Source organism: Prunus dulcis, chromosome 3, assembly GCF_902201215.1.
Source record: "Prunus dulcis chromosome 3, ALMONDv2, whole genome shotgun sequence".
Taxonomy (NCBI): domain Eukaryota; kingdom Viridiplantae; phylum Streptophyta; class Magnoliopsida; order Rosales; family Rosaceae; genus Prunus; species Prunus dulcis.
Window position 1 is genome coordinate 20,627,813 of NC_047652.1, and position 27,140 is coordinate 20,654,952.

Here is a 27,140-nt window from a genome sequence, read left to right on the forward strand (position 1 = left end):
AGGATTAGATTGGATGGGACCAACAACTTATAACTTATCTCACCCAATTCCCCAAAATGAAAAATCATTTATTTCTGCATTCATTCCTCCTTCAATTTATCTTAGTGACTTATCCAATCCAATCTAATTCTAAGCACCAATCGAACCCTAAGTCTCTTGTCCTAAAACCCTAAACACTAACTCTTCCTAAACTCCTTCACTCATCAAAAGAGTTTCTTAGTTCTCTTTTGATTGGTGGCGTTTCAGAAATTTGAATGTTCATGCATGATTTTTATTTGTGCTCTTTATCTTCATGCTCTATGAAGATGGCCACAAGGCAGCTACATCAAAGGAGTTGGTTTTTCCTATAAGAGTTTTCACTGCTTATTGATTTTGTGGCAGAGGTGTAGAGCACATATGGAGGAGATTTTAACCAGTCTGGCAGACGTGTAAACATATCTTGATATATACTCTCCAGGGAAGAGGGCTCTGCCATTTGTAGCTCTCATAATTCATAAACTTTATCATTGTGACCTGGTTCTATATATATAGTTGATCTACTTCAAAATAAGCCCATCTAAGCTTACAAATTAAGAGATGTTAGTAAAAGAAATTTCTCTGACCTGCTTCTGCTTCAATCGAATTATCGATTATTTTTTAAATATGACAGGCTCCCAAGCACCTGTTGTTCATGTATCATTACATGAAGATAAAAGTGACACTCGGCTTTGGAACTGTTTATATAGAATCACTTATGCTCATAAGCGCTTTTATTTTTATTTTTGCAAGACAATAAGTGCTTTCAAATTATAAGCATGTTGAAATGTTTATTAAAGATCCAAGTTCTTAAAGTGCTTCATTAAGAAACTCTTAGCAGAAAATGCTTTTAAAACCCATAATTAAAACTTTTTTCCAAACACCTTCAGAAATGCTTTTAATTATAGAAATTTAGTTTACAATCTGTATCAAAGGACTTGGGCTGGGGCTGATTGTCTTTTTTGTTTTTAGGTGTGAGTGGAATTTCAAACCTAAATGAGGTTACTTTTGCTATTTCAAAAACTTTGCTATTTTATTTGAATATTACAAAATAAAAAATTTTAAAAATAAAAGATTTTGCGATTTTATCAACAAACGAAAAAAGGGTTAACCAAAAACCCTAATCTCCGTCAGACGCACAATTCATCCTCGCTCGAAAACCCTGTTCCCAGCAATGAGACACCAATGGCGTCTGCTTCTTCTCCGAGCTCACCACCGCTCTTCGCCTCACGTGTTCGTAAAGTCTTGTTACTCTCAGGTACACTCCCAACCCAATCTCCATTCACTTAGCTCTCTCACTTCTCACTTCCACACTCACACTCTCGACCCAAAGCTTTCACCTTCACACCCCGTTTTCAATTCCCATCTCACGAACCCAATAAACCCTAGAAACCCCTTGTCCCGCAGCCTCTCATCTGAACCGGCACTTGAGCTTAAAGACTCCGATCACGGGGCCATAGCTGAGATTTTCGCTAAACACAGGGGTGTGGATGATATTAGGAAAGACTTGGAATTGAACAATGTTGTGATTAGCCATGATTTGGTTTTGAGGGTTTTGAAGAGCCTCGAATCGAACCCTGATGTTGCAACGAGGTTTTTTGATTGGGTTTTGGCATGTGAAGGTGAGAGATTGAGCTCCAAGTCGTATAATTTTATGCTGGGTATTTTTGGTGTTAATGGGTGTGTGAGTGAATTCTGGGATTTGGTTGATGTTATGAAGAGAAAAGGGTATGGTGTATCGAAATGGGTGCAGGATAAAGCTTTAGAAAAATTTGAGAAGGATGGGTTGGGTGGTGATGTTGAGAAGTTGAGAGTAGTGTTTGCATCAGGGTCTACTGACAATTCCCCAGATAAGATTTGTTCAAGGGTGTGCAAGATTGTTAGAAATGAGGTGTGGAGTGATGATGTTGAGAGGAAAATACTTGATTTGAATGTTGCATTGTCTAGCGATATGGTTAAAGTGGTGTTGGAAAATCTTAGTACGGAGCCAATGAAAGCACTGATATTTTTCCGGTGGATGGAGGAGAGTGGGTTTTTGAAGCATGATCAACAGACTTATAATGCTATGGCAAGGGTATTGGGAAGGGAAGATTGTAAAGACAGGTTTTGGAAAGTTGTTGATGAAATGAGAAGCAATGGGTATGAACTGGAGTTGGAGACATATGTTAAGGTTTTAGGGCGATTTTGCAAGAGGAAAATGATTAAGGATGCTGTGGACTTGTATGAGTTTGCACTGACTGGTGCAAATAAACCTTCGGTGCATTGTTGTACGTTTCTGCTGAGGAAAATAGCGGGTGGTAAGCAGCTGGATATGAGTCTATTTTCTAGAGTTGTTAGGGTGTTTACAGAGAATGGGAATGTGTTGACAGATTCAATGCTCAATGCAGTCCTTAAGGCTCTGAACGGTGTTGGTAGACATGGAGAGTGCAATAAGGTTTTCAAAGCAATGGAGGAAGGTGGGCTTGTAGCTAGTGGTAGTTTACAGAGTAAGATTGCATTCCGACTTAGTAGTGCTGGCAAAAAGGAGCAATCAAGTGAATTTATTAACAATATGGAAGCTTCTGGGCGCAGTTCAGATTACAAGATATGGGCGTCCTTAATTGAGGGTCATTGTGTAGCGGGTAATCTCAACAATGCTTCCAATTGTTTCCAAAAGATGCTTGAAAAAGAGGGGGCCGCCTATGCTGGTTATGCTTTTGAATTATTGGTAAATGCATATTGCAGAAAGAACAGGGCAACAGATGCATACAAGTTACTCCACGATTCAGTCAATGAAAGGCAGCTCAAGCCATGGCATACGACATACAAACTGTTGATTAGTAAGTTGTTGGTTCAGGGTGGATTTAAAGATGCTCTGAATATTCTGGGTCTGATGAAAAATGATGGGTTTCCTCCTTTTGTTGATCCTTTCATCGAGTATGTATCAAAGTCTGGAACAGGTGATGATGCTATAGCTTTTCTGAAGGCGATGACTTCAAATAGATTTCCATCTACCTCTGTGTTTCTCAGTGTATTTAAAGCCTATTTCAAGGCTGGACGGCATACTGAAGCGCAAAATTTCCTTTCAAAATGCCCGGGATTCATTCGTAACCATGCTGATGTTTTGGATCTCTTCCTTTGTGCTCAATCTGGAGAAGGTGCTGCTTCCCCTGCGTCTGCAGTTGCTACCCCTGCAGCAGCTACACCTGTGGTGGCTGCTTAGGTTTTTAAAGATTGTATCTTGTACTGTATTTCACGAGGTTAATGTAGCAGAGAATTTGTTCCAAAAATTTTGGTTTGAATATTGTCTTTGCTCCTACCATTGATATTAATGATTATGGGAGTATTTTCAACTCTTTTGGTGGAGGAAAATAAAATCTATGGTATTCAAGTTTCCAGATGCTCCTTAGATTTTTCTTATCTTTTTCTTATGATATATGGCCTTGGCATTTCAAGTTCTTATTGAATGACCGGATTGCTGATGATATCACATAGATCTAATGTGCCTCAGTGGTCTGTGGCATCACACTTTTTTGGGTCAAGTTATGTTGCGTGTATTAAGTCCAGTCGTTATGGTTGTGTTTTGTGGGTTTCAGTTGTCTGGATTAGGCTTTCAAGACTTTTCGTCTCTGTCGAATGCTTACCTCTTGCAAAAGCTCTTTAGCCAGTACCTTATATGTTTTCAGCGATGCTTTACAAAGAGAAGTTAAAATGACAATGACAAGTTCTTGCTCGTCTGTAAGAGGTTGCAGGAGAAGGTTACAGACTTACAGTCTCAAATTTTTATAGTAAGATGCCGAATTCCTAATTTGATTCGTTTCTACTCGGTTGTTTTCTAGAGCTTATGGAAGTTGTTTACAAGCTGGTTATATATGCAGAAGAAATCAACAATTAAAATTGAAGTTGGGAACATCTGCATTTTAATTGCAGAGGCGCAAGGAGGTGTGCACCTCCTTTCGCCGGAAAGAGCTCTGGAGGTTGTGGAATTTGCCCCTCAGCTCTGCCATGGAAGTGCCCACAATCTGCTCGAAGAAATGCCTCTGCGAAATTGCTTTTTGTTTGCTGTGGTGTTGCGTTGTTGGGCTGTTGCGCGCAGCACAGCCGCATGCATTTTTTTTAAAAGTCCCTGGCGAAAACGATTCGTTTTGGACCAGGGCAATGAAAAAACACAAGGATAAAGCCTTATATTCTGCGGATAGGAAGCCACTGCCAAAGTACAATTAATATTATTAATAATTTAATATAAAGAGAGTCCTAAATTGAATTGAAGAAGCCAACAGACCCAAATCTCAAGGTCTGTGTTTTTTTTCTTCCCCTTTTGGTCTTTTTTTCTTCTGGTTTTTTATTTCTATTTTTTTATAATATGTTTTTTTAATTATAATTATTTTTTTTGATGTGGCTCTCTCTGTATTTTTTAATTATAAAGTTATGAAACATTACTAGTAATCTTCAATCGAATATCGCCCATTCTCTAAAAAATTCTTGAGTCCACCACTGCACGCATGTAATCTTGATATGCTTTTCTTATTCATACTGCAACAAGTTCCTGTCCTGCTGCCTTTTTTACTTGTGTTCTTAATCTTTTTGTTCATTTCAAGACCATGCAATTTATTTTTCTTTTCTGTTTCCGGTTTAGTATTCAAGATGTTAAATTTTTTCCTTCTTTTGTATTCTATAAGAACATTGTCAGTTGAAGACAGGCATGCCAATCTGGTAGCCAAATGGATTGAAAAGACTTTTCAGTGAGCAAAACGTGATGAGTGCGACTGAACATGCCATTCGGTGGATTCTTGGAGTTTTGTCTCAGTTTGCACACTATAAATTGATACACTCGAGCTATCTTCATGAAAATGAGAAATTTTTTGTTGGAGTTTTCTGTTTGAATTCTTCAACCCAGGAAAGACACAAGACAACTGATATTCGTACACCCAATGTGACAAAATACCATCTTCTTGTGATTTACAACAAGTTTTGTGCAGTGAAGGGACCAAGATGTGGACAATTGAATCCTGCCTTTTATCTTTTCTGCAGAATTATTGAGCCACAACTTTGGTGCTCCCTTGTTCTGCTGACTTTGCAGGAGACGTGCCATATCTCTCGGTCGAGGTGCCAAAGCCCAAAGCTTCCACATCAAATGCAATGCAGAGCAGTTTTACTGTTTATCTACACAAACATACATCTCTTTTTAGGCCCATTAACTCAGCAGTAACGGCTATAATCTTCAATCCCTTTGATACAAGCAATATTGGGGGAGGGAGAATCGAATCCAGAACCTCAGATGTAAAAATAAATTGAGCTACAAGCCCGCCAACTCCATGACTTATTAAAGTGCCAGTAACTATTTGGGAGGCAAATTTTCCCACCCAAAAAGGAAAAACAAGCCATAGTCAAGGTGGGGTTGAAACCAACATTATTATTTGAACAGTTTTTTACAGAGATAAAGAGTAAAGAGAGACGCATGGGCTCATAGACAAAATAATTTTGGTAAAAGGAAAAAAAAAAAAAGAAAAAAAAAAGTGGGATGATCAGATCACTGATGAATCTATCAGGTTCTTAAAGATGTTAAAAACATCATGCATCACAAAAAACACAAAGTGGAAAAAGATGGGGCATCATGTTCCCTCAAACTTAGCTTTATCTAAGCTATTTTGTACCATGAATGTCTTTCATCTTGTGAACATTTTAATCGCTTTAGATTTCTTGTGAACGACCCCACTTCAAATAACTTCAGGAAATCACCTTCTAGAGCCTTTGGAGTTTTAGAGTTTCACATAAGGCCATGTTGATTCAATCAGTAAGAAAACCAGAGGACAATAAAAATATCGTCTCAGAATCTAGACGACAGTGCAATGCTGTCGTTGTTAACATATCTATCAATTTTATAATATACGTATAACACCAAAGTAGTGCATGTTAAAGGATAATGTTTTCTTTTCATAGCGTGGTATCTTATGTTGTCCGACTCTGAATCGTAGACCATATATTCGAGCAAGAATTCTATGGGTCTAGGGTCTCTTCTTTGCTATTAATTTGGAAATTTCAGAAAAAAGAGTTTGGTTTTCTTCAACATCAAACCATTCCTCACAACAGAAAACACAAGTGGAAAAGGGGAGAGAAAAAAAAAAGAGCTTATCACAATTTGAAACAGTTGTTAATGGGAATCATTATTGTAATGAGGAGGGCCAGAGGGCTCACTCTTAGGGCCACACAAAAGATGCCCATTGTCCCTCAGAAAAAGCACTTTTAATACCTTCACACAGCATGATTGCTAGTCTTCTGCAGAACATACAACTCTATCAAGATGTTTCTAATAACACTTCTGATATCAGCCATTAATTATACATTTAGGGCTCATTAATATAATCCTGTCAATGAAGCATGAGCATTGCCATCATTAGTTTGCTCTTGGATTCTATAGCTTAGACACTAAAAAAACATATGAAATCATGAACCCACAACTTTTTTTTTTTTTTTTTGGTGACCATTTGTAGTGGGCATCAGATTTCTACTGTCATAAGTACTAAGCTTGTGATATATGGAGACATGCCATGTAGGTCTAGATTTTCTGAACCCTAGCTTGTTTGCTCTGTAATTTCACATACTCAATGGCATTAGCCAAAATCACAAAAGCAAGAAGCATGGGGGCTTGTACATTGCTTGGAGATCAAAAGGGGCTCTTCTTCTTCCATTGAATTTGTTCAAACCTCACCAACTAACTAGTGGAGCAACAATTATTTCCTACTCATTTGGCTGATGCACTTGTTTCACTCTCCCTGTTTGCATACCACCACACCACATAAAAACAAAAGATAAAATATTTAAATATATTTCCATATCAAAATATAAAAATTATTGTTGGAAAACTCTCATGGGTTTAGTTTATGAATAAGGAATTAAAAGAATGACCATATTTTTTATTTTTTATTTTTTCTACAATTTTCTTCCCACGAGCATAGAAACAGTAAACAATGAAAGTTGGATTTTGTTTTTGGTTGCAAAATCATGAAACACGTTAATTTTCGTAATGGTTTAAATTAATGATGGTTTTGAGAAAAATGGGGGTTGCTGCTAATGATATTGTAAAACCCTTGCGGAGTGCATAAGCAAACAAAGTAGGCACAACAAGACAGCTTGCCCACAATTTAAAAGGGACCCTACCTAGGTGATGATCTTTATAAGAGAATCTTACTAAGTTAGATCACTTAACACAAAATCGTAAATGATAGATTATTAAAACAAATAACAGATTAGCACTAGACACGAATAATTAGGTTTTGGCACAGAATATTTGGTTAACTTGGCCGATTATCATTTAGTTTTCATGTTGTTGGAGAAGTTTATGAATTCAAATTTCGTGAACGATATTCGATTTGGCCCAAACCTAATTAGCAAACATAAAGGATATACGGCTAATTGCCTTTAGCATGCAAATATGCATATCTTGTTCAATCAGCGTCACACAACTAAATGCCCATTTCATGCCCAAAGTTATTCAACTATGTCTGCGATCCTCGTGACTATGCTTTCCTCTTAATGGAAATGCAATTGCTGATTGTGATTAGCCTCCATTTGCTAGCTGGGGGGAGCCTTACAAAAAAAAAAAAGAGCTTCACCAAAGCCAATCACAGGATGCCACATGTAAAGACTAGCCTTTCTGTGCATTTGTCCTGTTTCTGTAGGCTGTTCTTGATCCAGTATCATACAGCACCCGCATTGTATCAATGTCTCAAAGTCAATTTTCTTAAAGGAAAAATAAAGGGAGAAAAGGGCATGCACTGCAGACAAAGGGTGGGTTAAAACTTTATCTTGAGGTATTTGGATTCAAAATCTAAGGTTATGGTCCTGAGCAATGAGAATCTACTACTACTAGTGGGTGTGCCTTTTTTGGGGGATTGAGGTGATGTGAAGAAAGGGACAATAATGCCTTAGCTGCCCTGCCTATATTATTAATTTACTCTCTTCTTTTCTTCTGCTTGGTCAATTTCATTTCTTCTTGTTGCTTACAATATGTTTGGCTATTTGGTACATGGGTCCTTAACATCAAAAACCGGGATTAGAAAATAAAAACTCCAATTCATTAGTCGATAAAAATTAGATGTAATCGCTTCTTATATATAATTAAGTGTGTCTCATTTTCATTGCGTGATATAAGTATATAACATTTTTCTCGTGACATGCACATAAAATTTTCATATATAAATCCGAAAGTTACATGTATATTGCAAGATGACGTAGACAATAATTTTTCTTATCTGGAAGTTGAGCCATTTAGGTGTCTAACTATACATGGTTTTGGCTTGTCATGGTTCTTTCTCCTACTAGTGAGAGATTGATGACGTAGGAAGAGTGATTGATTCCCGGGATTTGTCTACAAAATAATTTGGATGGGCGCAAAAGATTAACACTTTCTTGGAGAGCTTGAAATGTGAAATAGTATAATTATTTGCTGTGATAATAATTTAGAGGGAGAGAAGTGTCCTGGAGAAAAGCGTTTTTGATGGCAGCTTTTGCTTTTCAAAGTTTTTCTCTTTTTGAACAATTTTTGGGGAATGACTGTCTGCTGAAGGGCAAAGAGGGTGATAGCATGTGTGATTTGTTAGCTGATAGTGGTTTGTGGAATCTATAAAGCACATCCAACATTTCCAGCACAAAAGAAACCAAATTATGATTTAAAAAAAGCTCCATAAAAGTAATATTTAAGCTATACAACAAATAATACTATTTGTGTGTGTGCTGTGTACATTAAAAAAATCAAAAACAAAAATTCTAACAAAGATCCTCTAATGGTCATGGGTCATGAGTCATGGTGGTGGGTGACCAAATCCATTATCAACCATCAGTCACCCCCTCGAGATTCTCACATTCTCATTTCCTTGAAAGAGAAGACGATGTTTTTGTAACTTTACTGAATGGCCAAGCTCAGGGAATGTTGGATTCCCTCACAGTCTCAAGCAAGGCATTTCCCAGTTCCACATACAAATACAGACTCATCATTTTTGTGACCAACTTTTGAGAAACGTAATCCAATAAAATACAAAAACAAACACTGATAATAATAAGTAACAAAAACACCCATCTCTAGGTAGATGATATATATGACTCAAAACTGGCTGGCTAACCAGAAAACAAAATTTTGTTCCATTGTTGGAAAATGTAAAAATACTAATCTGCATTTCATTTTCTGCTTTTTTTTTTGGGTACAAATCACTGAATTTTACTACAACAATGTATGTGTCTTCCTTTATTCTTAACATATACATATATTATATTATCTTCAAAAGCCTTGATTTACAAATTAGTAATCTCAGATTCGAACCCGTATGAAGCTTGACATACATGTACTATCTTGAATTTCCTATTCTCTCCTTGCCTTTCAAATTGTTCTTTTTAGTTTAGTAGTAGCTATTTATATATTATTTTCTTCACAGTCTCATGACTCCATGACAGGCATGCTAGTTCTTTCTTTTTATACCACCAAAAGAAGTGGCTTTTTTTCTTGGGTCTGACACAAAGATTTTCGGTGAATGGGATTCTCGCATGGAGAGAAAGTAAGAAGAGTTGGGGTTGCAATTTGAAGATCAACTTAAACAAAAAGAAATAAACCCAATTGAGGTTTTGTTTTTCTAGTAACACTACCAGCCACCATAAGCCGCCTTCAGCATCTGGGTTTATCTGGTACTTGTGATATTTGATATACAATGACAATGAGGGGAGCAAAAGCTGCTCTCTGTTTCATGGCATTTCTGTGGTCTTGGACGTATGGAAATGGATTGCTTTCTCCTAAAGGTGTAAACTTTGAAGGTAACTTCGCAAATTTTTCTTCTTTCATTCCCTCATATATCTGCAACAGAAAGGCGCATTTTTTTATAGCTATAAGTAATAGGAAAGTGAAGAATCCTCATCTGGGTGTTTTTGATCTCAGTGCAAGCTTTAATGGACATAAAGGAATCTCTGGTGGATCCTCATGGTGTGTTAGATAATTGGGATGACGACTCTGTTGATCCATGTAGCTGGACAATGGTCACTTGTTCTCCTGAAAGCCTGGTTATTGGCCTGTGAGTCTCCTGCAATTTTTTTTTGTTCTTTAAATTTAAATTCATTTGAGAGCTACATGCTTACTAGGAAATGAGAAAATATAATGAATGCCGTATGAAGTAGTTAAAATGGTCTTTGTTTTGCAGAGGAACACCTAGCCAAAGTTTATCTGGCACTCTTTCTCCAAGTATTGGCAACTTAACAAATCTTCAGATTGTGTAAGTTCTCCAACAACTGGAAAAAATTTCAGTGCTTCTTGTTCTCATTGTGTTTAATAAGGTATGGTGTTCTGCTTTACTTTTCAGGCTCTTACAGAACAACAACATAACAGGAGCAATCCCTCGGGATATTGAGAGGCTCTCAAAGCTTCATACACTTGATATTTCCAACAACTTCTTCACTGGGGAAATTTCCTCCTCTCTTGGCCACCTGAAAAGCCTTCAATACTTGTAAGTATCTGTGATCCGTGCACATGAATTGAAGTATTGTCTCTATTTGTTTGTAAAGCTAATACAGATTATTTCAATTGGGTTTTAGGAGGCTTAACAATAACAGTCTCACCGGAGCATTTCCGGTGTCGTTGGCTAACATGAGCCAGCTTGCCTTTCTGTAAATCTCTCAACCATTTCTATCTTGGTGCGGTTATATGTATATGTATCTAATTAAATTTTGGTTCTGAAGTAAGATTTTGTTATTCTGTGATCTTGTGCAAGTCAGGGACTTATCCTACAATAACCTGAGTGGCCCTGTGCCTAGATTTGCTGCCAAAACGTTCAAGTAATCTCTCTCTCTCTCTCTCTCTCTCTCATACACACACATATAATAGAGAATTGATTTATTAAGTTCTCTCCACCCCTCTCGTTGTTGTTGTTTCAGCATAATTGGAAATCCTCTGATATGTGCAACGGGGGCTGAAGCAGATTGCAATGGGACGACACTGATGCCAATGTCCATGAACCTGAATAGTACACAAAGTATGGACTTTGAATTTGTGCCGAGATTTTTTTTCATAAATTACTTCCAACTTCCACAGTTAACAGTTTCAATTGTTCATGTGATATTTGGTTCTGATTCTGAGCTCAGTTTTTCTTTTCTTCTCAAGCTACTCTTTCTGGAAGACCTAGAAGTCACAAAATAGCGCTTGCGTTCGGTTTGAGCCTTGGGTGCCTCTGCCTCATTGTTTTTGGATTTGGAGTAGTTATATGGTGGAGGCAAAGGCGCAACCAACAGGCATTTTTTGATGTTAAAGGTACTTGCTGGATGACATATAACACCATCAACAGAAATATTGATACAACAATTTTTGTGTACTGGGAAAGTAATTGAATAACCAACCCTCTACTTAATGCCCTATCTTGTGAAATTTCAGACAGGCACCATGAGGAAATTTCCCTTGGGAACTTGAAGAGATTCCATTTCAGAGAACTTCAGATTGCAACACACAACTTCAGCAGCAAGAACATACTAGGAAAGGGTGGCTTTGGACATGTGTACAAAGGAACGCTCCCAGATGGAACTTTTGTAGCCGTCAAGAGGCTTAAAGATGGTAGTGCACTTGGTGGAGAGATTCAATTCCAGACTGAAGTTGAAATGATCAGCCTAGCAGTTCACCGCAACCTTCTCAGGCTATATGGTTTTTGCATCACGCCAACAGAAAGACTTCTAGTTTATCCATACATGTCCAACGGCAGTGTTGCTTCCCGTCTCAAAGGTAAGACATCATAAGTTAAAACTAACAGTAATTAACCATTCAGAGTGCCTATTATGTGATGCTAATTTCGAATCTCACCGATCTTCTGACAGGGAAACCAGTCTTGGATTGGGGCACTAGGAAGCGGATTGCTTTGGGAGCTGGAAGAGGATTATTGTACCTTCACGAGCAGTGTGACCCAAAGATAATTCACAGGGATGTGAAGGCTGCAAATATACTTCTGGATGACTACTGTGAAGCTGTGGTGGGAGATTTTGGGTTGGCAAAGCTTCTGGATCACCAAGATTCACATGTCACCACAGCTGTGAGGGGTACCGTGGGGCATATAGCCCCAGAGTATCTTTCTACAGGACAGTCCTCTGAGAAAACAGATGTCTTTGGATTTGGGATCCTTCTACTTGAACTAATCACAGGCCAGAGAGCACTAGAATTTGGCAAGGCAACTAACCAGAAAGGAGCCATACTTGATTGGGTGAGCACACAACACCACTCCTAGGTAGTTTTGAATTTCATATAGTACCAACTGACAGTCCAATTCATTTGATCACAGGTTAAAAAGATTCATCAGGAAAAGAAGCTTGAGATGCTTGTGGACAAGGATCTCAAAACCAACTATGATCGGATTGAGCTTGAGGAAATGGTTCAAGTAGCACTCTTGTGCACTCAGTACCTTCCTGGCCATAGACCCAAAATGTCTGAAGTGGTAAGGATGCTTGAAGGTGATGGACTTGTGGAAAGATGGGAAGCCTCTCAAAGGGTTGAATCAACAAAGAGCAAAGCCCCTGAGTTTTCATCCTCAGACCGATACTCTGATCTCACTGACGACTCTTCATTATTAGTGCAAGCAATGGAACTCTCTGGTCCAAGGTGATTTCCTACTTGAAAAATTTATGCTTTAAAAGAAAGCATATCATAGCAACAAGTTATAGATGAAGCTATTAGGTTACATGGATATTAAGAGTTTGTGTTGTATATTAGCAGGGTGTCAGAGCTTCAAAAATTTTGATGTGTTTTTTTTTCCAATTGTACAGATTCTTCTTCAATAAACTGACATTCTTAGATTCAGAGTTTTTGTTATATTGCTAAACAAAGAGTCAAGCACGCTATTTTGCCGAACTGCCCAACATGAGAACATAGCTCCATCCCCAAAGACTCGCACTAACATAATCAAGTTAATAAGCAAAACTATTGAAGAGCTTGTTTTATACTAAAAGAAAGGTGCCCAGTATAAGTTGAACCAAAAAGAAAAGTTAGAATGTAACAAGAGGAGCTACTTTCACATTGATAAGTTGAAAATTTTCACATCTTTTGAAGCTGGCACAAATTGCTGCAACGATTCTCCACGTAGCCTTTCACTTCCATAATGCACTACAGTCATTTTTTTTAGCACAGGCGATCGAGCCAGTAAAAACTGAATCAACATCAACTCAGGTATAACGCCTTGTACAGCTCTTATAGATACTTCTTTAAGTTGTTCAAAGTAGAGATTTGACAAAGACTGTGATATGAGAAATTCCACGCTAGGTCTGGAATATGCAGTTGTACCAGCAACCTATCAGTCAAAAAGTCCAAAATCAAAAATTGAAAAAATAGAAGAGTAAAACCGAAGTCTTGTAATTCAAAGTCCTTGAACAGATGAAATATGCTTGAATTAAATTGCTAGTTGTCCAGAGAAACTTACTGAAAGGAGCAGTTTCTCTAAGTTTGGAGCGCTTCTAAAAATGCAGAGGCAAACCATCACTTCTGTCATACTATCCAACCTTACATCCTTGAGTTCAAGAACTGAGAGATGTTGAAGCATAGTAGGAAGTCTGTCTGGTACGCTAATATTACCCAGAAACTTGGGAGTAGAAACAAATGCAAGCAACAATCATATAAGATACAAAAAGTTGTTAAGCCAGCCAAATTAATAACAATAAAAAATAGAGGCCGAAAAAAGAAACAGCGGAAAATGATAAAATTTACCCTCAGGAAGGCACTGGATAGGGTAAGTTTCCTAAGAGCATGTAGACGGCCAATAATCCTGACCAACTGGCCTCCTCCAGAATCGAAGAATTGGGGTGTGACCCCAACCCTCAAGCCAATGTCAACAGTAGCCAGTAATGGACTGTGCTCAAGACATATATCATCAAATTTGGAATCTACTCTCAGATACTTGAGATTCGGGTTGCGGATTCGAAGAACAATTTGATGATCAATATCCAACAAAATCAATCTTTCAAGAACAGGGGAATTGCTAACTAAACACTCTAGCATGCGATCACTTATACAAACTCGATTGAGCCGGAGGGTTGTGAGACTCCTAAATTCAATGACTGCAGAAGGTGGCTTGAATCTACAACCAAAAAGCTCCAACCGGTTCAGCAGTGGACTAGAGAACAGACAAAAAGGCAAGTTGAAACGTTTTACGGAGTCAAACTCCTGCAGGATCAGCTCCTTGAGGCCTTTGCCTGTTAAAAAACGAATCCATTGGTCTAAATCAGAATGGTCTGGCCGGCAATAAGCAGCAAGCTTAAACTTCTCTATAGCACCGTCGTGACATAACTGAACTTGACGGATGATTTCCATAATGGATTCCCATCTTGCCACCTTGTCCGATATCCGTTTCGGTATGCATTTGTCATGAAGAACAAACTGTGAAATGCCAGTCCATTTATGTCTCCAGTTACTGGATAAGATACTAGTCCTCACAACTTCTTTTAATTCCAAGCGAAGGAGGATGTTGTCCAATACATCCCGAGGCAGATAGCTAATCCTATCTCTATTCTTATGCGTTCCCATCTCACACAGTGGCAGAAGACTGATTCTTGAGAAGTAACTCTGATGGACGATTTGTAAATAAGTGCTTTCACAAGCAGCTCTCTGAAACTAGAAGTGCAGTTGGAAGTTGATATCTCTCCAACCTGCACATCATTATATGCATGTCATTCAATTTCTCATATCCTCAATTTGTTTTAGAAAAGTTCATGATTTTGGCATCAAATAACTGCATACCATACATTGCTTTGAAGGCAAATACTACACACACATAGCAACAATTAATTTGTCAAAATTTACTAAGGCAGCCAGAACCCAGAAAAAAAAGAAAGAAGAAAACTTCAAATACCCAAGTAAACAAATCATGGTGATCAAATCCTAACACAAAATTCTCAGTCTTCCATATCAGTCAAGTAATTACAGTTTATTTATGCACACGCACATGTATAGAGGAAGAAGAAGATTACCGGCAAAACGGAGTGATCGGCGGCTGTTTATGGTTCCAGTGTCATCATTTTTACGGATGAGCTAACATGTTACTGCAACTGATATCAAATATTAAAATCCATCCAAATACATCTGTGGAAAAACAAGAAATGAGTAATTAATTCCTTAACAAATAAATAAATAAGTTCCACGCTGACATATGCTCTTACTCGATATAAAGAATCGTAAGTAAATAAAGCCCTATTATATAGTGGAAGTGGAATATATTCTATGTTTCCATTCAATCAAAATTCGAAACCTTACATTTTGTAATTTGAAAATTAAGATTATGAACATTCAAAATTAGAGTTTATAAAAATAAAATAAAAATTTACAGTGTGTGGTTGAAATAGACAGAAATATTTTTTAGGGTAGAGAAAATGTTCACAAAGAGCAGTAAGTATTTAAAATAAAAATTTATGAATAGGGATGCAAGTTGGATTGGAAAATCTGATTCCATTCCGAAAATTTCCGCTTTTGGCAAGTCCAAATCAAGCTTCGAATACACACAATTACTAATTTCATGTTAAACTAAATATAATTTGATGACCAAATAGACATAGACAAGTTGTTTCATAATGGATAACAACATATAAGTACTAGCATATAATTTTTTTCCAAGCTTATCGTATGAGTTTTCAATTTTGAGTCAATTTTACTCCTACAAATGGTTGGACATGTTTAGAAATTTGAACTAGTTTCCGAAATTTTCTAAAAAAATTCCATAATATGTAAGCTCCGAATTTTCCGAATTGGAATGAATATTGAAATTCCTAATTTTTTTGGAACGGAATTGGAATAGAATTCATTCCGAAATTTTTTGAATTGGAATTGGAATCCCCTTATTCCTATCCGATCCGTCTGAAAATGAGCTAAAACCTTTATTGAAAAAAAAGAAGAAAAATAAAATAAAATAGATCAAACATACCCTTAAATTCCATTCTAATTTTTCAACCATAAAATTTAATTAATTTTTAAATTTTTTTTTTTAAAAAAACATGAATTGGTGAAATGGGGCCAGAGCCCAACAACAAAGACTGCAAACAGGCTCTAGCCCTTGCAACCCCTAAAATCCTTAACTAGCAAACCCACCCACACAAGGGGCTGGGGGAATCAAAACAAAGAAAGAAAAAACATGAAATCATGAAAGCACAACTTACCCAAATTGCTGAAATGAACTTTGTGTAAACTGAAATAAGAAACTATACCACAACTGAGAAGAATATTTATAAAATCGTCTAAAACCTTCGATATCGATAATGCACGATAGGTGAGATGGATGAAGAGAGAGGCAAAAGAAAGATGAGAAGATAGAGTGTTGTGAGGGATGTTCATGCAAGGAGGAGAGAGCAGATTGAGAAGGGTGAGGATCTTGTTTTGATTTTACAAAGCCCTAAGTTGAGCACAACAAAACTTAACTGTTGGATCAAGATCAAGTAGGGCACGTATGCATGTGATGTACAAAACGTGTAACCGTTACGCTTGCAGTATGTATACATGCAATTGGCAGCTAGTAAAATACATTTGTAGTACACTTATATTGTATATATATTAATTAATTTCTTAATATATATATATTAATTAATTTCTTAATATATATATATATTTATCACCATTTTTTTTAAAAAATTTTGAGAAGAAAAACTATATTCTTATTCGACATAAGGACCTCGGGCGTCCCCCTCATTTCCAAGATAATTTGAGCTCTTCGAACCATAACTTCTAGCATGCTTTTGACTTGAGTGAAGAACCGAAGTAATGAAAGTGTGCCGGTTCTGAGAGAAGGAGAGTGTTCTTTAACTGAGGATCAAGACAACAAAGGTTATGAAGGAAGTGCGTTTTCCGTGCTTTAGAATAGAAAGAAATTTAGGGGCTTCCTATCCCTCAGGGGAGGTGAACCTGAGAGGAAGGCAGCTAGATGGCTTAGTCAGAGGTTGGGAAGGGGTAGTGGAGGACGTAAAACCTCCACTACTATAACTCCCAAACACTACTATCTTAAAGGAACTCCTCGTTAATAGGAACTTCTACTTACAGTTGTTCTTCCTATTAAGAGGAAATCCATGTAAAATACAGAGTTTTGAGACCCTTAATAAAGGCATACTTAAAATAAGGCGTTTTAACAAGGCTTAATGCCAAACCCTATAGTTCAACTAACCCAACCCGATAATTCAATTAAGCCAACCCAAATTGGGTTGGGTTGATTTGGAATTCATATATTATATATCATTTTTTTGTCAAAAAAGATTGCACATGTGATTTAAAGTGATTATTTTACTCTCTTAATTAGGGTAACTCCTAATTTAACATCCATGTAACCAAATTTATGTAAACATGAGAAATCAACTTCGTCTTTAAAATACTTTATTGTTAAAGATATAATCGTCATATAGGATAAGCTTTATCTTCCGAACAAATATCCGGAAATTTCTTAATTTTGTTGAGTTTTGATTTTGATCACAGAAGGTGATCAAGACAAGAAGGCGAACAGATCATATGTACAATTTGAATGCAAACAAAGACCACGTAAACATACTTATGGAATGGTTAGGGAAAAAGACCAGGGCAAATCAAAATATATATGTCTCTAGCTGAAAGGGATGGATGCAATATTAATTAATTAATTTATTTATTTATGTCTTGGCTCCAGTCTCCGGAAGCTATATACACAACTTTGTGGTGGAGGTGCATCCTAATCCAGTCTCTGGCATGGCAACTTCCTATTGGCTGCAGGAATTTCCCCCAGAGGCTGTCTGAGTCAGCATCCAACTGAGTTGTACACGTGTTCACTGCAGAATTGCAGACTCTCAATTTAGCTGCTCTCTTTTTGTTCACTATTTTTAATCTTTACGTCGACCATCAGTTTAGTGACTTATTGACTTGGTGTGAACTAAGTGTAAACTTGTGAAGTAGTTGAATTTAGCAAATCCCAGACTTTCAATTTAGCCACCACACATATGATCTGCTGGTCTTGCTTCCTTTTTGGAAAGTTTTTTGCAAAGCGGAGTAATTGAATTCATCACACATTCCAGTATTGAGAAAAGAAGTACGAGTGGACTAATAACTACTTTAGTAATTTCTTACAAGCTAGTTGGTCATTTATTTCGTGGTCGAGAAATTATAATGGAATTACCTTACTTTAAACTTGCTTTTGGTAGCTTTCATGGGTGGATTCATCTCTACCTTGTGATTGATGATAGGTAGGTACTATTGGTTATATGACAGCTACAGTTACTTATAACCATCCAAACAAAGCAAATTGGCATTGTAGATGCATGTCTATATCATTATTAGTTAATCACATGTCAAATAATCAAAAGAACATGTATACAAAGATTAAGATTTATGAGCATTGGGATAAGAGAGAGAGAAAAAAAAAACTAAAATCTGAAATTTCTTGGTATAAAAGATTTAATATTTTATCATGAAGTAGTTTAGTACTTACCTTATGGGGGTTATGTAAGAAAAAATGTTGTAGTTAGTGGGTGAGTGGTAAATTGGAATTGTCCTTCCAAACAAATTAGGACTGATAATTCGTTGTTAAGTGATGAATATGAGATGTCATACGAGATTAAACACACCTTCAATCATAAATGCAAAATTGAACACATTAAATACGATTTATTATAAATAAATAAATAAATAAATAAATAAAGTTTAAAACATACTCTCACTCTCTCTCGACTTCCAACACCAAAAAATTCAAATTCAAATTTGAAAAATGGTAAGATATAGAGTAAGGTCATGTTTATTATTTTAATCCCATCTTTACCTCCAATCTTATGAGTAATTCTTTCATGATTAGTCATATTTCGATTCTCTCTCATACTTTAATCTCATGATTATTTTACGGATAATCTTCGCTTACCTAAATTTGTTTTATTTATCGATAATTATATGTCTTGGAGAAAGCTTATTCTTCTACGGCCCGCCCAATGTTAGCATTCAGATCGATTCTCATACCTAGCCTTGAAAAGGTGGACACCGCCCGCCTTGCCCATATACATTGAATTGGAACCACAATTGAACAAGAGGGCAGGGTAAGTTTTCTCTCTGCTCCTTCTCCACTGTGCCACGTGTTCATGGTGGAGTGAAATGTGAAGAGGTTTCAAAGGGGGATGTCTTTTGGTGTTACATTATCCAGTCAGCAAACACAAAACCTAAAACCTACGGGCATTATTTCCTTAGCATGAATAATGATATAGGTAAAAAGGAGGGAACGAGGGAAGGGGGGAAGAAAGGGGTCTTGTCTTGGTAGTAGTTATGTTCGATCCAACAGTAGCAAAGGCAAAACCCATAAAGCTTTCTCCACCATGTCTTCTATTGTTTTTGCCACGTGTATCCCCGAATCTTAGCTACTCATGGTGGGTCCAGATGGGCCTAAGGCCTATCAGCATGCCCTTGGGCCCCATAGGAACCTCTGACTCAGCAGGAGGGCCCCACACCCCACAATTCATAGCCAACCACAAGATAACGTAACAACTTTTCTCCGCCACTTGTTGTTGGCCACGCGTCGCTTCCTGGATTCTTTCCCGCCCCACTGGGCATTTGGCTCTCTGCCTACAGTTAGACCCCCCCCCAACAAACCTCTCCTTCCACACTCCTCAACTCAATTATTACTCAAAAACTTAAAAGAGTCTGAGAAACAGAGAGAGATGTTGAAGGAAGAGAGCAATGGCGCTGCTGCCACCAACAAATGGGCACGTGTTTGCGACACGTGCCGGTCCGCAGCTTGCACAGTGTATTGCCGTGCAGACTCTGCGTACCTGTGCTCTGGCTGCGACGCCACTATCCATGCTGCAAACCGCGTGGCGTCGCGCCACGAGCGCGTGTGGGTCTGCGAGGCGTGTGAGCAGGCCCCGGCGGCTTTCTTATGCAAAGCTGATGCGGCCTCGCTCTGCACTGCCTGTGACGCAGACATCCACTCTGCCAATCCGTTGGCGAGGCGCCACCAACGTGTCCCAATTCTGCCCATCTCCGGTTGCCTGTACGGACCACAGGCAACTGACCCGGGCGAGATAGTGGTGGGGGACGCTGCAGCGGAGACAGAAGATGGGTTCTTGAGCCAGGAAGGAGATGAAACCGTTGATGAGGAAGATGAGGATGAGGCAGCATCATGGTTGTTGCTCAATCCTATGAAAAACAATAACAACAACTGTAACAATAACAATAATCAGAGTAATGGGTTCTTCTTTGGAGTGGAGGTTGATGAGTATTTGGATCTTGTGGAGTACAACTCATCATGTGGTGATCAGAACCAGTTCACTGATCATCATCAGAATAACCAGCAGCAAGAGCAGCAGCAGCAACATTATGGTGTGCCTGTGCCACACAAGAACTATGGAGGTGATAGTGTTGTGCCAGTTCAGATGCAGAAGCAAAGCTTTCATCAGTTGGGTTTGGAGTATGAGTCTTCAAAGGCTGCCTACAGTTACAATGGTTCTCTTAGTAACACTGTAAGCTTCTCTCTCCACTCTACCGTCCATACAAATGGTTCTGTTTCTTTGCTTAATGCTAGCTCAATATTTTGTTCAAATCAAAACCCTCCTAGTAAAAATTACTACCGGTACTAATTTACTAGCTTTTAATACAATAATTTAGTTCTAGCTGTTGAAAATCCTGGCGGGTTATTATCCAGTGAATCAAGTTCTTGTGCTGCTACAGTATTGCTTTCTTTTTATCTTGGGAAGCATGATTTGGGTTCCAAATCTCATCAAAGTCTCATTTCTAATCTCCACTATCACACTTTTTTTTAGTGGTTGTCTCTGTTTAACAGCTTTAAAGGTAAGTTTCCTTTCAGTGCTGCAACAACTTCTGAGCTAGATAGATTCCCATGTAATTCTATCTACAAGTACAAATATTCTTGGAGTATCTTCAGATAAATATATTTTTATCTGCACTTTTTTGAGCTTTTTTGTCCCCTTTTCTTTGCTTTTCTTCATAAAGAAAAGAACCCAACAACATCAGTGTTTCATTCCCTTTGTTTTCCTTCCCCTTTTTACAAGTCAAAAGTGTTACACCATAAGGTCATATTTTGTTGAGAAATTTGACTTCTGAAGTTTACTCTTCTTGAGTAAATACAAGGGAATTTGAGATCAGATGATTTTAATTCTTCATTTCTATTGTTTATGTGGCTTAAGGATTTATGGTCATTTGGCTGTGATCAACTCAAGTAGCTCAAAATCCAAATATAATGAACAATCTCGCATACATAAATCTTTGTTCGAAAAATTCCTGTATCAATCTAAATGATGAAAATGATAACTTATGGTTCTGGTTCATGAAATAGATTTCATTTCCACATATGTTGAGGTCCATTTTCTTTGATCATGTCACACAGGTCTCTGTTTCATCCATGGATGTTGGTGTTGTGCCAGACTCAACAATGAGTGATATCTCAATCTCACACCCAAGAACTCCTAAAGGGACAATTGACCTTTTCAGTGGACCTCCCATTCAGATGCCATCCCAACTAAGTCCATTAGACAGGGAGGCCAGGGTCCTAAGATACAGAGAGAAGAAGAAGACAAGGAAGTTTGAGAAAACAATTAGGTATGCCTCAAGGAAGGCCTATGCAGAGACCAGACCCCGGATCAAGGGCCGGTTTGCAAAGAGAACAGAAATGGAAGTTGAAGTGGACCAGATGTTCTCCACAACACTGATGGCAGAAAATGGATATGGCATTGTTCCATCATTCTAATTACAGCAGAAGAAAAGAGGACCCTCTTCAGATAACAATTGTACTGGTTTTTAGTTATTATTAAATATCTGCTACTGGTACTTACTGTATCTTTCCCACTTATATATAATTGGTTTAAGGTAATGACATGTATGGCTCTTCTTGCCATTGCTATGCTGTAAATGAATTTGCATCCTTTTAACTTATAATATTTGACTTTCTCATAAACTACAACTTCACTGTTTGGAGTAGAAGGTGTTTCCTATTTTAAAGTTAGCAAAGACCAGGCAGGAGATGGCATGTGTAAAAATGTATAGTGAATCTTTTCTGCTTAGAAGTTTCAAGTGATTTAGTACATGTCTTTCTGGAGAGGGACTGGTTTGTTTTGTTAAAGCACAAGGAGCATTCCTGCTTTTGTTTGGGCCCTTGCTCTTTTCACATGGAATATCACATTTCCGTAGCGCCAAGAACTTTTCTGGAGGCATTATACTGCAGCCAACTTATACTGCCAAAATGCTCACTGCTGCATACCTCGATGATTGATCTGTTAATTGGAACTTTGCTACAAAATAAAGACATGGTATCCAAGAAGCACATATATTTTCCATCCATACGAAATTCGGAAGCAGATATAAATGAGGTACAGATAGAGGGAGTGAATTCCATTTTAAAATCCACAAAATGACATTCCTCTGCAAAAACATAGGACATTCTAGTGGCAGAATGAACTAGCCATTTTTACGAATTAAGTTGTTATTCCATCGCTAGCATAATCCAGGTATGTTCCTTATTGGGAATATGATGGAGATCCAGTCTGCTTTCTTTGCTAGTGGAATAGTAACTGTGCCATCTACAAGTTAAAATGCTTACTTTGTCTGAGAAAGCAAAGCTCATATTTCATCAGTAAGTGCTGCTCCTCATCAATATGGACAAGACTTTGTTTCCATCAACCTACCTCAGTAGTCTCAAAATTATAAATTTTCTACACTTATGAACATTTGGTTTTCGATGGAAGGATTTTCCATTAATATTGGAACACTTTATATGCGCAAGTATATGTGAAACCAAAGTTCAGCTGCTGAAAGTGGAATGAACATATGGAGGCTATTGAAGATTTAAAGCTGGATGCGCTTTGGTTGCTCCGACTGTTTTCCAATAAACCTCAAGAAAAAAAGAATACTGTGTTCATACTATTCTTGGGCCCCAAGATATCAATTCCTTAGATGTAATATATTGAGCATCTGCAATTTCCTTTCACTCCTTTTAGACAGATTCTAACTTCATCACCACCTCCACAAACTCCTGGAAGGTAAACAAATTCCGAAATACATGTTGATGCAACTTTTTTCACCAAGGGCTAAGATTACTTTATGTGCAAGAAGGGCCTGCAAAAGGAAGGAAAGCAAGAGTGAGATCTTAGAAGCTCCGGCGGTGGTATGGTGTGGACTGACATAGAATCTGGTCCATAAGTGCTTCACAGAAGGCATGCAAGCATGAGATGTAATATATGAGGAATATTTGATCTCAATATCAAAAAGAGAACACCTTTGATTCCACTGAACATCCAGCAAAAGCTGGAAATTGATCATCTTATTCAATGGTTTCTACTTTTTTTCAAAATTGCCAGCCATTAGCCATGTGTTATGCTCCAACTTTTTTTAAGTTGCAGGACCATGCAAAAAGACAAACCAAGTCAATTATAAGAGTGCGTAGAAAAAAACTGAAGAGTAATTCTCCATGAGTAGGATCTTCATCAACAAAGACATGCTGCACTTTTGCTCACCTTTTAAAAGGATGTGCACATCAAGCACATGGGAGAACAAAGTTCATCCTCAGAGAAAGAAAGAAAGAAAGAAACATAAATATATATATGTATCATTGTACAGTCTCTCAAGTAGGCCATTATCTATTGCTGTAAGATGCTGAGCTTTTGGTGGAAGTCATTGTTATAAACACAATGTTGAAAAATCTGGTTTTGATGATGATGTCTTCCAGCAGATTGTAGAAAATGGTTATAAGGCGCCTTATATTTGTTTGGTTTCTACTTCCTTAAGATTTCATTTAATCCCTACTGTTAGTTTCATTATGGTTTCTACTTTCCTTAAGATTGCAGGAAACCAGAATATATCTTAGTGCACAGTTGACAAAATAAAAAATAACCCATCCTGAATATGCTAAAACATTCAAGGTTTGCATTAACATTCTGCAATCTAGATTTGAGGTGGAAATTTGATGAGGAAGGAAAAAAGTCAAAAAGGTTGAAGAGAGAAGCAAAAGTGCACATCAATTGTATCTTGTGTGAGAAAAGTTGACTTCACTTTTCACTTTTCAGTACAAAAGGCAGTGTATAAAGGGTACCAAATTTAGAGAAAGAACGAATATGCCTAATAATGCCAAGTTGCAAAAGCTGGTGCTGGATGTGGATACCCCAGCCAGAAGCTCACACACCCTCTTGCTTTACCAAGTATTGCCACTTGGCCATGCCTTTTCACCCTTTTTTTTTTTTTTCTTTTCTTTTTCTTTTTTGTCTTTTGTTGATGAGAAGAGAAAAGAAAAGCACAACCACACAACTCCTCCTTGGGTAAAGCTGCTTGGCGTTGTATCTGCTGACTTACCACTGTGACCCATTTTTCTACATCAGCATGAGTCATGTATACTCATCATAGAAAGAGGGTTTGACTTTAGAAGACAGGCTAAGCTAAATAAAACAGAGTGCAAACAAAGATATAATAAAAAGACCACCTGTGAGGAGTATAGACAATTGAAATGGGCCTTCTATATGGGCCAATAGTAAGGCCCACCACCTAAACAACATTAACAAGTCCCAATTGGATACAAAAGCAAATGTGGCTACTCATCTTTTCTTTTTACCAAGGCTTTTCACTCTATAATTTACTGGTAAGTAAGATCTTAAATATCGAAGATTTCGGAAATATTAATGGTTTAAAAATATGGAAATATTGAGTAAAATATCGATATCGATAAAAATGAGATAAAAACTACATGGAAATTTTTAATGAAACTTTAGAAGTTTATTTAGTCAATCACCCATTAGTTTGACACAAAAAATTGGAAGGAAATGTATTGCATAGTGAGTTTGAGTGATTTAAGTTGATTATATTGCAAGCTGACAAACTCTGTGACTTAGAAAATTTGGAGTAATTAATGAAAGAAAATTAAGCACCCTATAGTAATTTATTTATTATTTTTACTACAATATTTTACACTTTATAAATTTCATGGTAAGACACATGAGTAATATTATTTCACGTTATTCACTGGACATGGTACACGTTCTTATATTTATTATTTATCAAAAATTAAAAAATAATTAAAGATGTAAACCAACTTGAGTTGTCATGAAAATTAGGCACTTTACCATTCTTAAAAAATAATAGGGAAGATTGAAAATTAAGTAAGAACATAAATAAATTTATCCTATTAAATTAGAAAAAAAAGAAAATGATTATAAAGATTTAAGTAATTAAGCAACAATTTGAAGGGAAATTTAGTAATGTAAGTATTATAATGAATAATAAAATAATCAATAACATTAAATGGATTAAATAGGAAAGAAACAAATTATATTAAGTAATTAATCAACAATATAAACAATAAGTAATTATGTTAATTTCTATTTTGAGAAACTGCTCGCAAGAGTTATAAATACGAGATTCCATAGATAATAATCACAAAGTGATGACTAGCATGGTGGTTAAATGGCTCCAGAACTTGGAAGGGGAAGGGGTTCAAACCCCTATGTGCGTGAGTTGAAGTGAATTATTTCATTTTTGAAAGTTCATATATTATCACGATATATTGACTAGTTGCAGCTACCACTTAAACAAAATTATCGGAGTTCGAGTCCTAGCATCCGTGTAGTGTGCGAGTTTAGTATGTTACCATCCCATATGTTTTTTTCTATTAGACGTGCTTAATCATGTTTTACCCGCGCGCGGGAAGGGGGGGAGAATACAGTAAAAGAAGCAGATAATTGGTTTGAGATAGAAATACGGGGGAAAGAAGCCCAAAATAGTGCGCTTAAACCCGAGCCGAGCCAAGCAGCTCCCTACCAATCTAGCCGAGCTGAGCCGAACAGCCCAACCAAACTAGACATTAGCTACCCCTCTCCCTTGAACATACTTGCTCATGCTCAACTGAACATCCCTGAAGTAAGTCCTTCAGATCCCAATGCTTCTCAAAATATTGTTGAAATTGTGAAAAAATTACGTGCACAAGCAAATATGGGAATACCACTAGACATATTCTCACCAGAAGATAAGGTGAAATATGTCATTGCTGATTACGTCTCCCTACACAGATTGTCTTCTCAAGCTAAAGCATTTGTTAATCAAATGAAAGGAATTAAAATTCCTAATCGATTGGAAGAAGACATGCAATCCAAAATGGGTGGAAGCAATGAATGTGGAGATGGAGACCTTACAGAAGAATAGAACATGGGAGATAGTTCTACAACCTGAAGGAAAGAAACCTGTTGGATGTCGATGGGTGCCCACAATCAAGCACAAAGTTGTTGACACAATAGACAGATATAAAGCAAGACTTGTGGCCAAAGGGTATAAGAAGATGTATGAAGTTGATTATCAGGATACATTTGCATCGATGGAAAAAATAAATACGGTGCGAGTTTTATTGTCTTTAATAGCTAATTTAGATTGTCCTCTCAAGCAATTCTATGTGAAGAATGCCTTTCTGCATGGAGATCTAGAAGAAGAAGTGTACATGGACATGCCATCTAGTTATGGGTTGTCTAATAATAGTGGGAATGTGTGTAGGCTTCGAAAGACCCTTTATGGATTGAAGCAATCTCTGCAAGCATGGTTTGGATGGTTCACTGAAGCAATGAAGAAGTATGGATATCATCAAAGTAACTCAGATCATACCCTATTTATCAAACATAAAGATGGTAATATTACTTTGTTGATAATTTATGTTGATGATATAATAGTTACTGGTGATGATGTTGTTCAAATGGTTAAATTACATAAGTACTTAGCCTTAAAGTTTTTGCCAAGCTTGCTCATTCCCTTTTTCTGATTTTGAGTATAACTTCTTATATAATGAGTAGAGGTGGATGTGGTTCGAAAACTACAATTTTTCCGACAAACCTCAAAGCGCTTGAGACAATGCGGTATTGCATAATTTCAAACCGCTGTCTTTCGCAAAGTTGCGGTTAACTATGATTCGGTAGAACTGCAACTCCTGTCGGAGTCTTCAAAAAAAGTGGTATCCATCGATTGACTAAGAGAAAGGGAGAGAGGGGGAGAAATCAACAGAGAAAGAGAATAGGGAGAGAGATGATAGGGAGAGAATGAAGAAAAGAAATCGCAGATTGAAGAGAGAGAAGAAGAAAAGTAGAACAGGTAGAGAGAAAGAATGAGAAAATATATTATATATACTAGCCTCTCCGCAAGTGCTTCCGCGCTTACATGAGGTTTTTTTTTTGTTTTTTTAAATTTA

At 37.3% G+C, this 27,140-nt stretch overlaps 4 protein-coding genes and 1 long non-coding RNA gene across 5 annotated transcripts; 3 read left to right on the forward strand and 2 right to left on the reverse strand.

The window, feature by feature from the left end:
- Positions 1-1,084: 1,084 nt before the first annotated feature.
- On the forward strand, positions 1,085-3,394 carry LOC117623285 (pentatricopeptide repeat-containing protein At3g02490, mitochondrial-like). Its single transcript, XM_034354198.1, has one exon. The coding sequence runs from the start codon at positions 1,190-1,192 to the stop codon at positions 3,215-3,217; it is 2,028 nt and encodes a 675-aa protein (XP_034210089.1). The 5' UTR covers positions 1,085-1,189; the 3' UTR covers positions 3,218-3,394.
- A 5,898-nt stretch (positions 3,395-9,292) lies between these two features.
- LOC117623179 (protein NSP-INTERACTING KINASE 1-like) lies at positions 9,293-12,805 on the forward strand. Its single transcript, XM_034354062.1, has 11 exons — positions 9,293-9,795; positions 9,917-10,049; positions 10,176-10,247; positions 10,335-10,478; positions 10,567-10,638; positions 10,747-10,806; positions 10,906-11,003; positions 11,132-11,278; positions 11,399-11,740; positions 11,833-12,212; positions 12,291-12,805. Exons 1-11 carry the CDS (start codon positions 9,693-9,695, stop codon positions 12,609-12,611), a joined length of 1,872 nt encoding a protein of 623 aa, XP_034209953.1. The 5' UTR covers positions 9,293-9,692; the 3' UTR covers positions 12,612-12,805.
- A 76-nt stretch (positions 12,806-12,881) lies between these two features.
- Positions 12,882-15,263, reverse strand: LOC117623180 (F-box/FBD/LRR-repeat protein At1g13570-like). The gene is made up of 4 exons (XM_034354063.1): positions 14,965-15,263; positions 13,706-14,643; positions 13,422-13,580; positions 12,882-13,292 (listed from the first exon to the last, which is right to left on the reverse strand). The coding sequence occupies exons 2-4, from the start codon at positions 14,519-14,521 to the stop codon at positions 13,017-13,019; spliced, it is 1,251 nt and encodes a 416-aa protein (XP_034209954.1). The 5' UTR covers positions 14,522-14,643; positions 14,965-15,263; the 3' UTR covers positions 12,882-13,016.
- A 4,280-nt stretch (positions 15,264-19,543) lies between these two features.
- Positions 19,544-21,910, forward strand: LOC117623181 (zinc finger protein CONSTANS-LIKE 2). Its single transcript, XM_034354064.1, has 2 exons — positions 19,544-20,436; positions 21,321-21,910. Exons 1-2 carry the CDS (start codon positions 19,636-19,638, stop codon positions 21,678-21,680), a joined length of 1,161 nt encoding a protein of 386 aa, XP_034209955.1. The 5' UTR covers positions 19,544-19,635; the 3' UTR covers positions 21,681-21,910.
- A 327-nt stretch (positions 21,911-22,237) lies between these two features.
- LOC117623182 lies at positions 22,238-23,556 on the reverse strand. Its single transcript, XR_004585090.1, has 3 exons — positions 23,443-23,556; positions 23,205-23,311; positions 22,238-23,044 (listed from the first exon to the last, which is right to left on the reverse strand). It is a non-coding gene; the product is annotated as an uncharacterized LOC117623182 (long non-coding RNA).
- Positions 23,557-27,140: the final 3,584 nt, after the last annotated feature.

What these genes read in the sequence shown, in the direction of transcription:
- LOC117623285 (XM_034354198.1), top strand. Translation starts at nt 1,190, where the DNA reads ATGAGACACCAATGGCGTCTGCTTCTTCTCCGAGCTCACCACCGCTCT.
- LOC117623179 (XM_034354062.1), top strand. Translation starts at nt 9,693, where the DNA reads ATGACAATGAGGGGAGCAAAAGCTGCTCTCTGTTTCATGGCATTTCTG. An exon ending in TTTGCTGCCAAAACGTTCAA is followed by an intron (nt 10,807 to 10,905) that starts GTAATCTCTCTC and finishes TTGTTGTTTCAG; the next exon opens with CATAATTGGAAATCCTCTGA. An exon ending in GGCATTTTTTGATGTTAAAG is followed by an intron (nt 11,279 to 11,398) that starts GTACTTGCTGGA and finishes GTGAAATTTCAG; the next exon opens with ACAGGCACCATGAGGAAATT.
- LOC117623180 (XM_034354063.1), bottom strand. Translation starts at nt 14,521, where the DNA reads ATGGGAACGCATAAGAATAGAGATAGGATTAGCTATCTGCCTCGGGAT. An exon ending in TATCCAGTGCCTTCCTGAGG is followed by an intron (nt 13,581 to 13,705) that starts GTAAATTTTATC and finishes TCTACTCCCAAG; the next exon opens with TTTCTGGGTAATATTAGCGT. An exon ending in TAGAGAAACTGCTCCTTTCA is followed by an intron (nt 13,293 to 13,421) that starts GTAAGTTTCTCT and finishes TTTGACTGATAG; the next exon opens with GTTGCTGGTACAACTGCATA.
- LOC117623181 (XM_034354064.1), top strand. Translation starts at nt 19,636, where the DNA reads ATGTTGAAGGAAGAGAGCAATGGCGCTGCTGCCACCAACAAATGGGCA. An exon ending in ATGGTTCTCTTAGTAACACT is followed by an intron (nt 20,437 to 21,320) that starts GTAAGCTTCTCT and finishes CATGTCACACAG; the next exon opens with GTCTCTGTTTCATCCATGGA.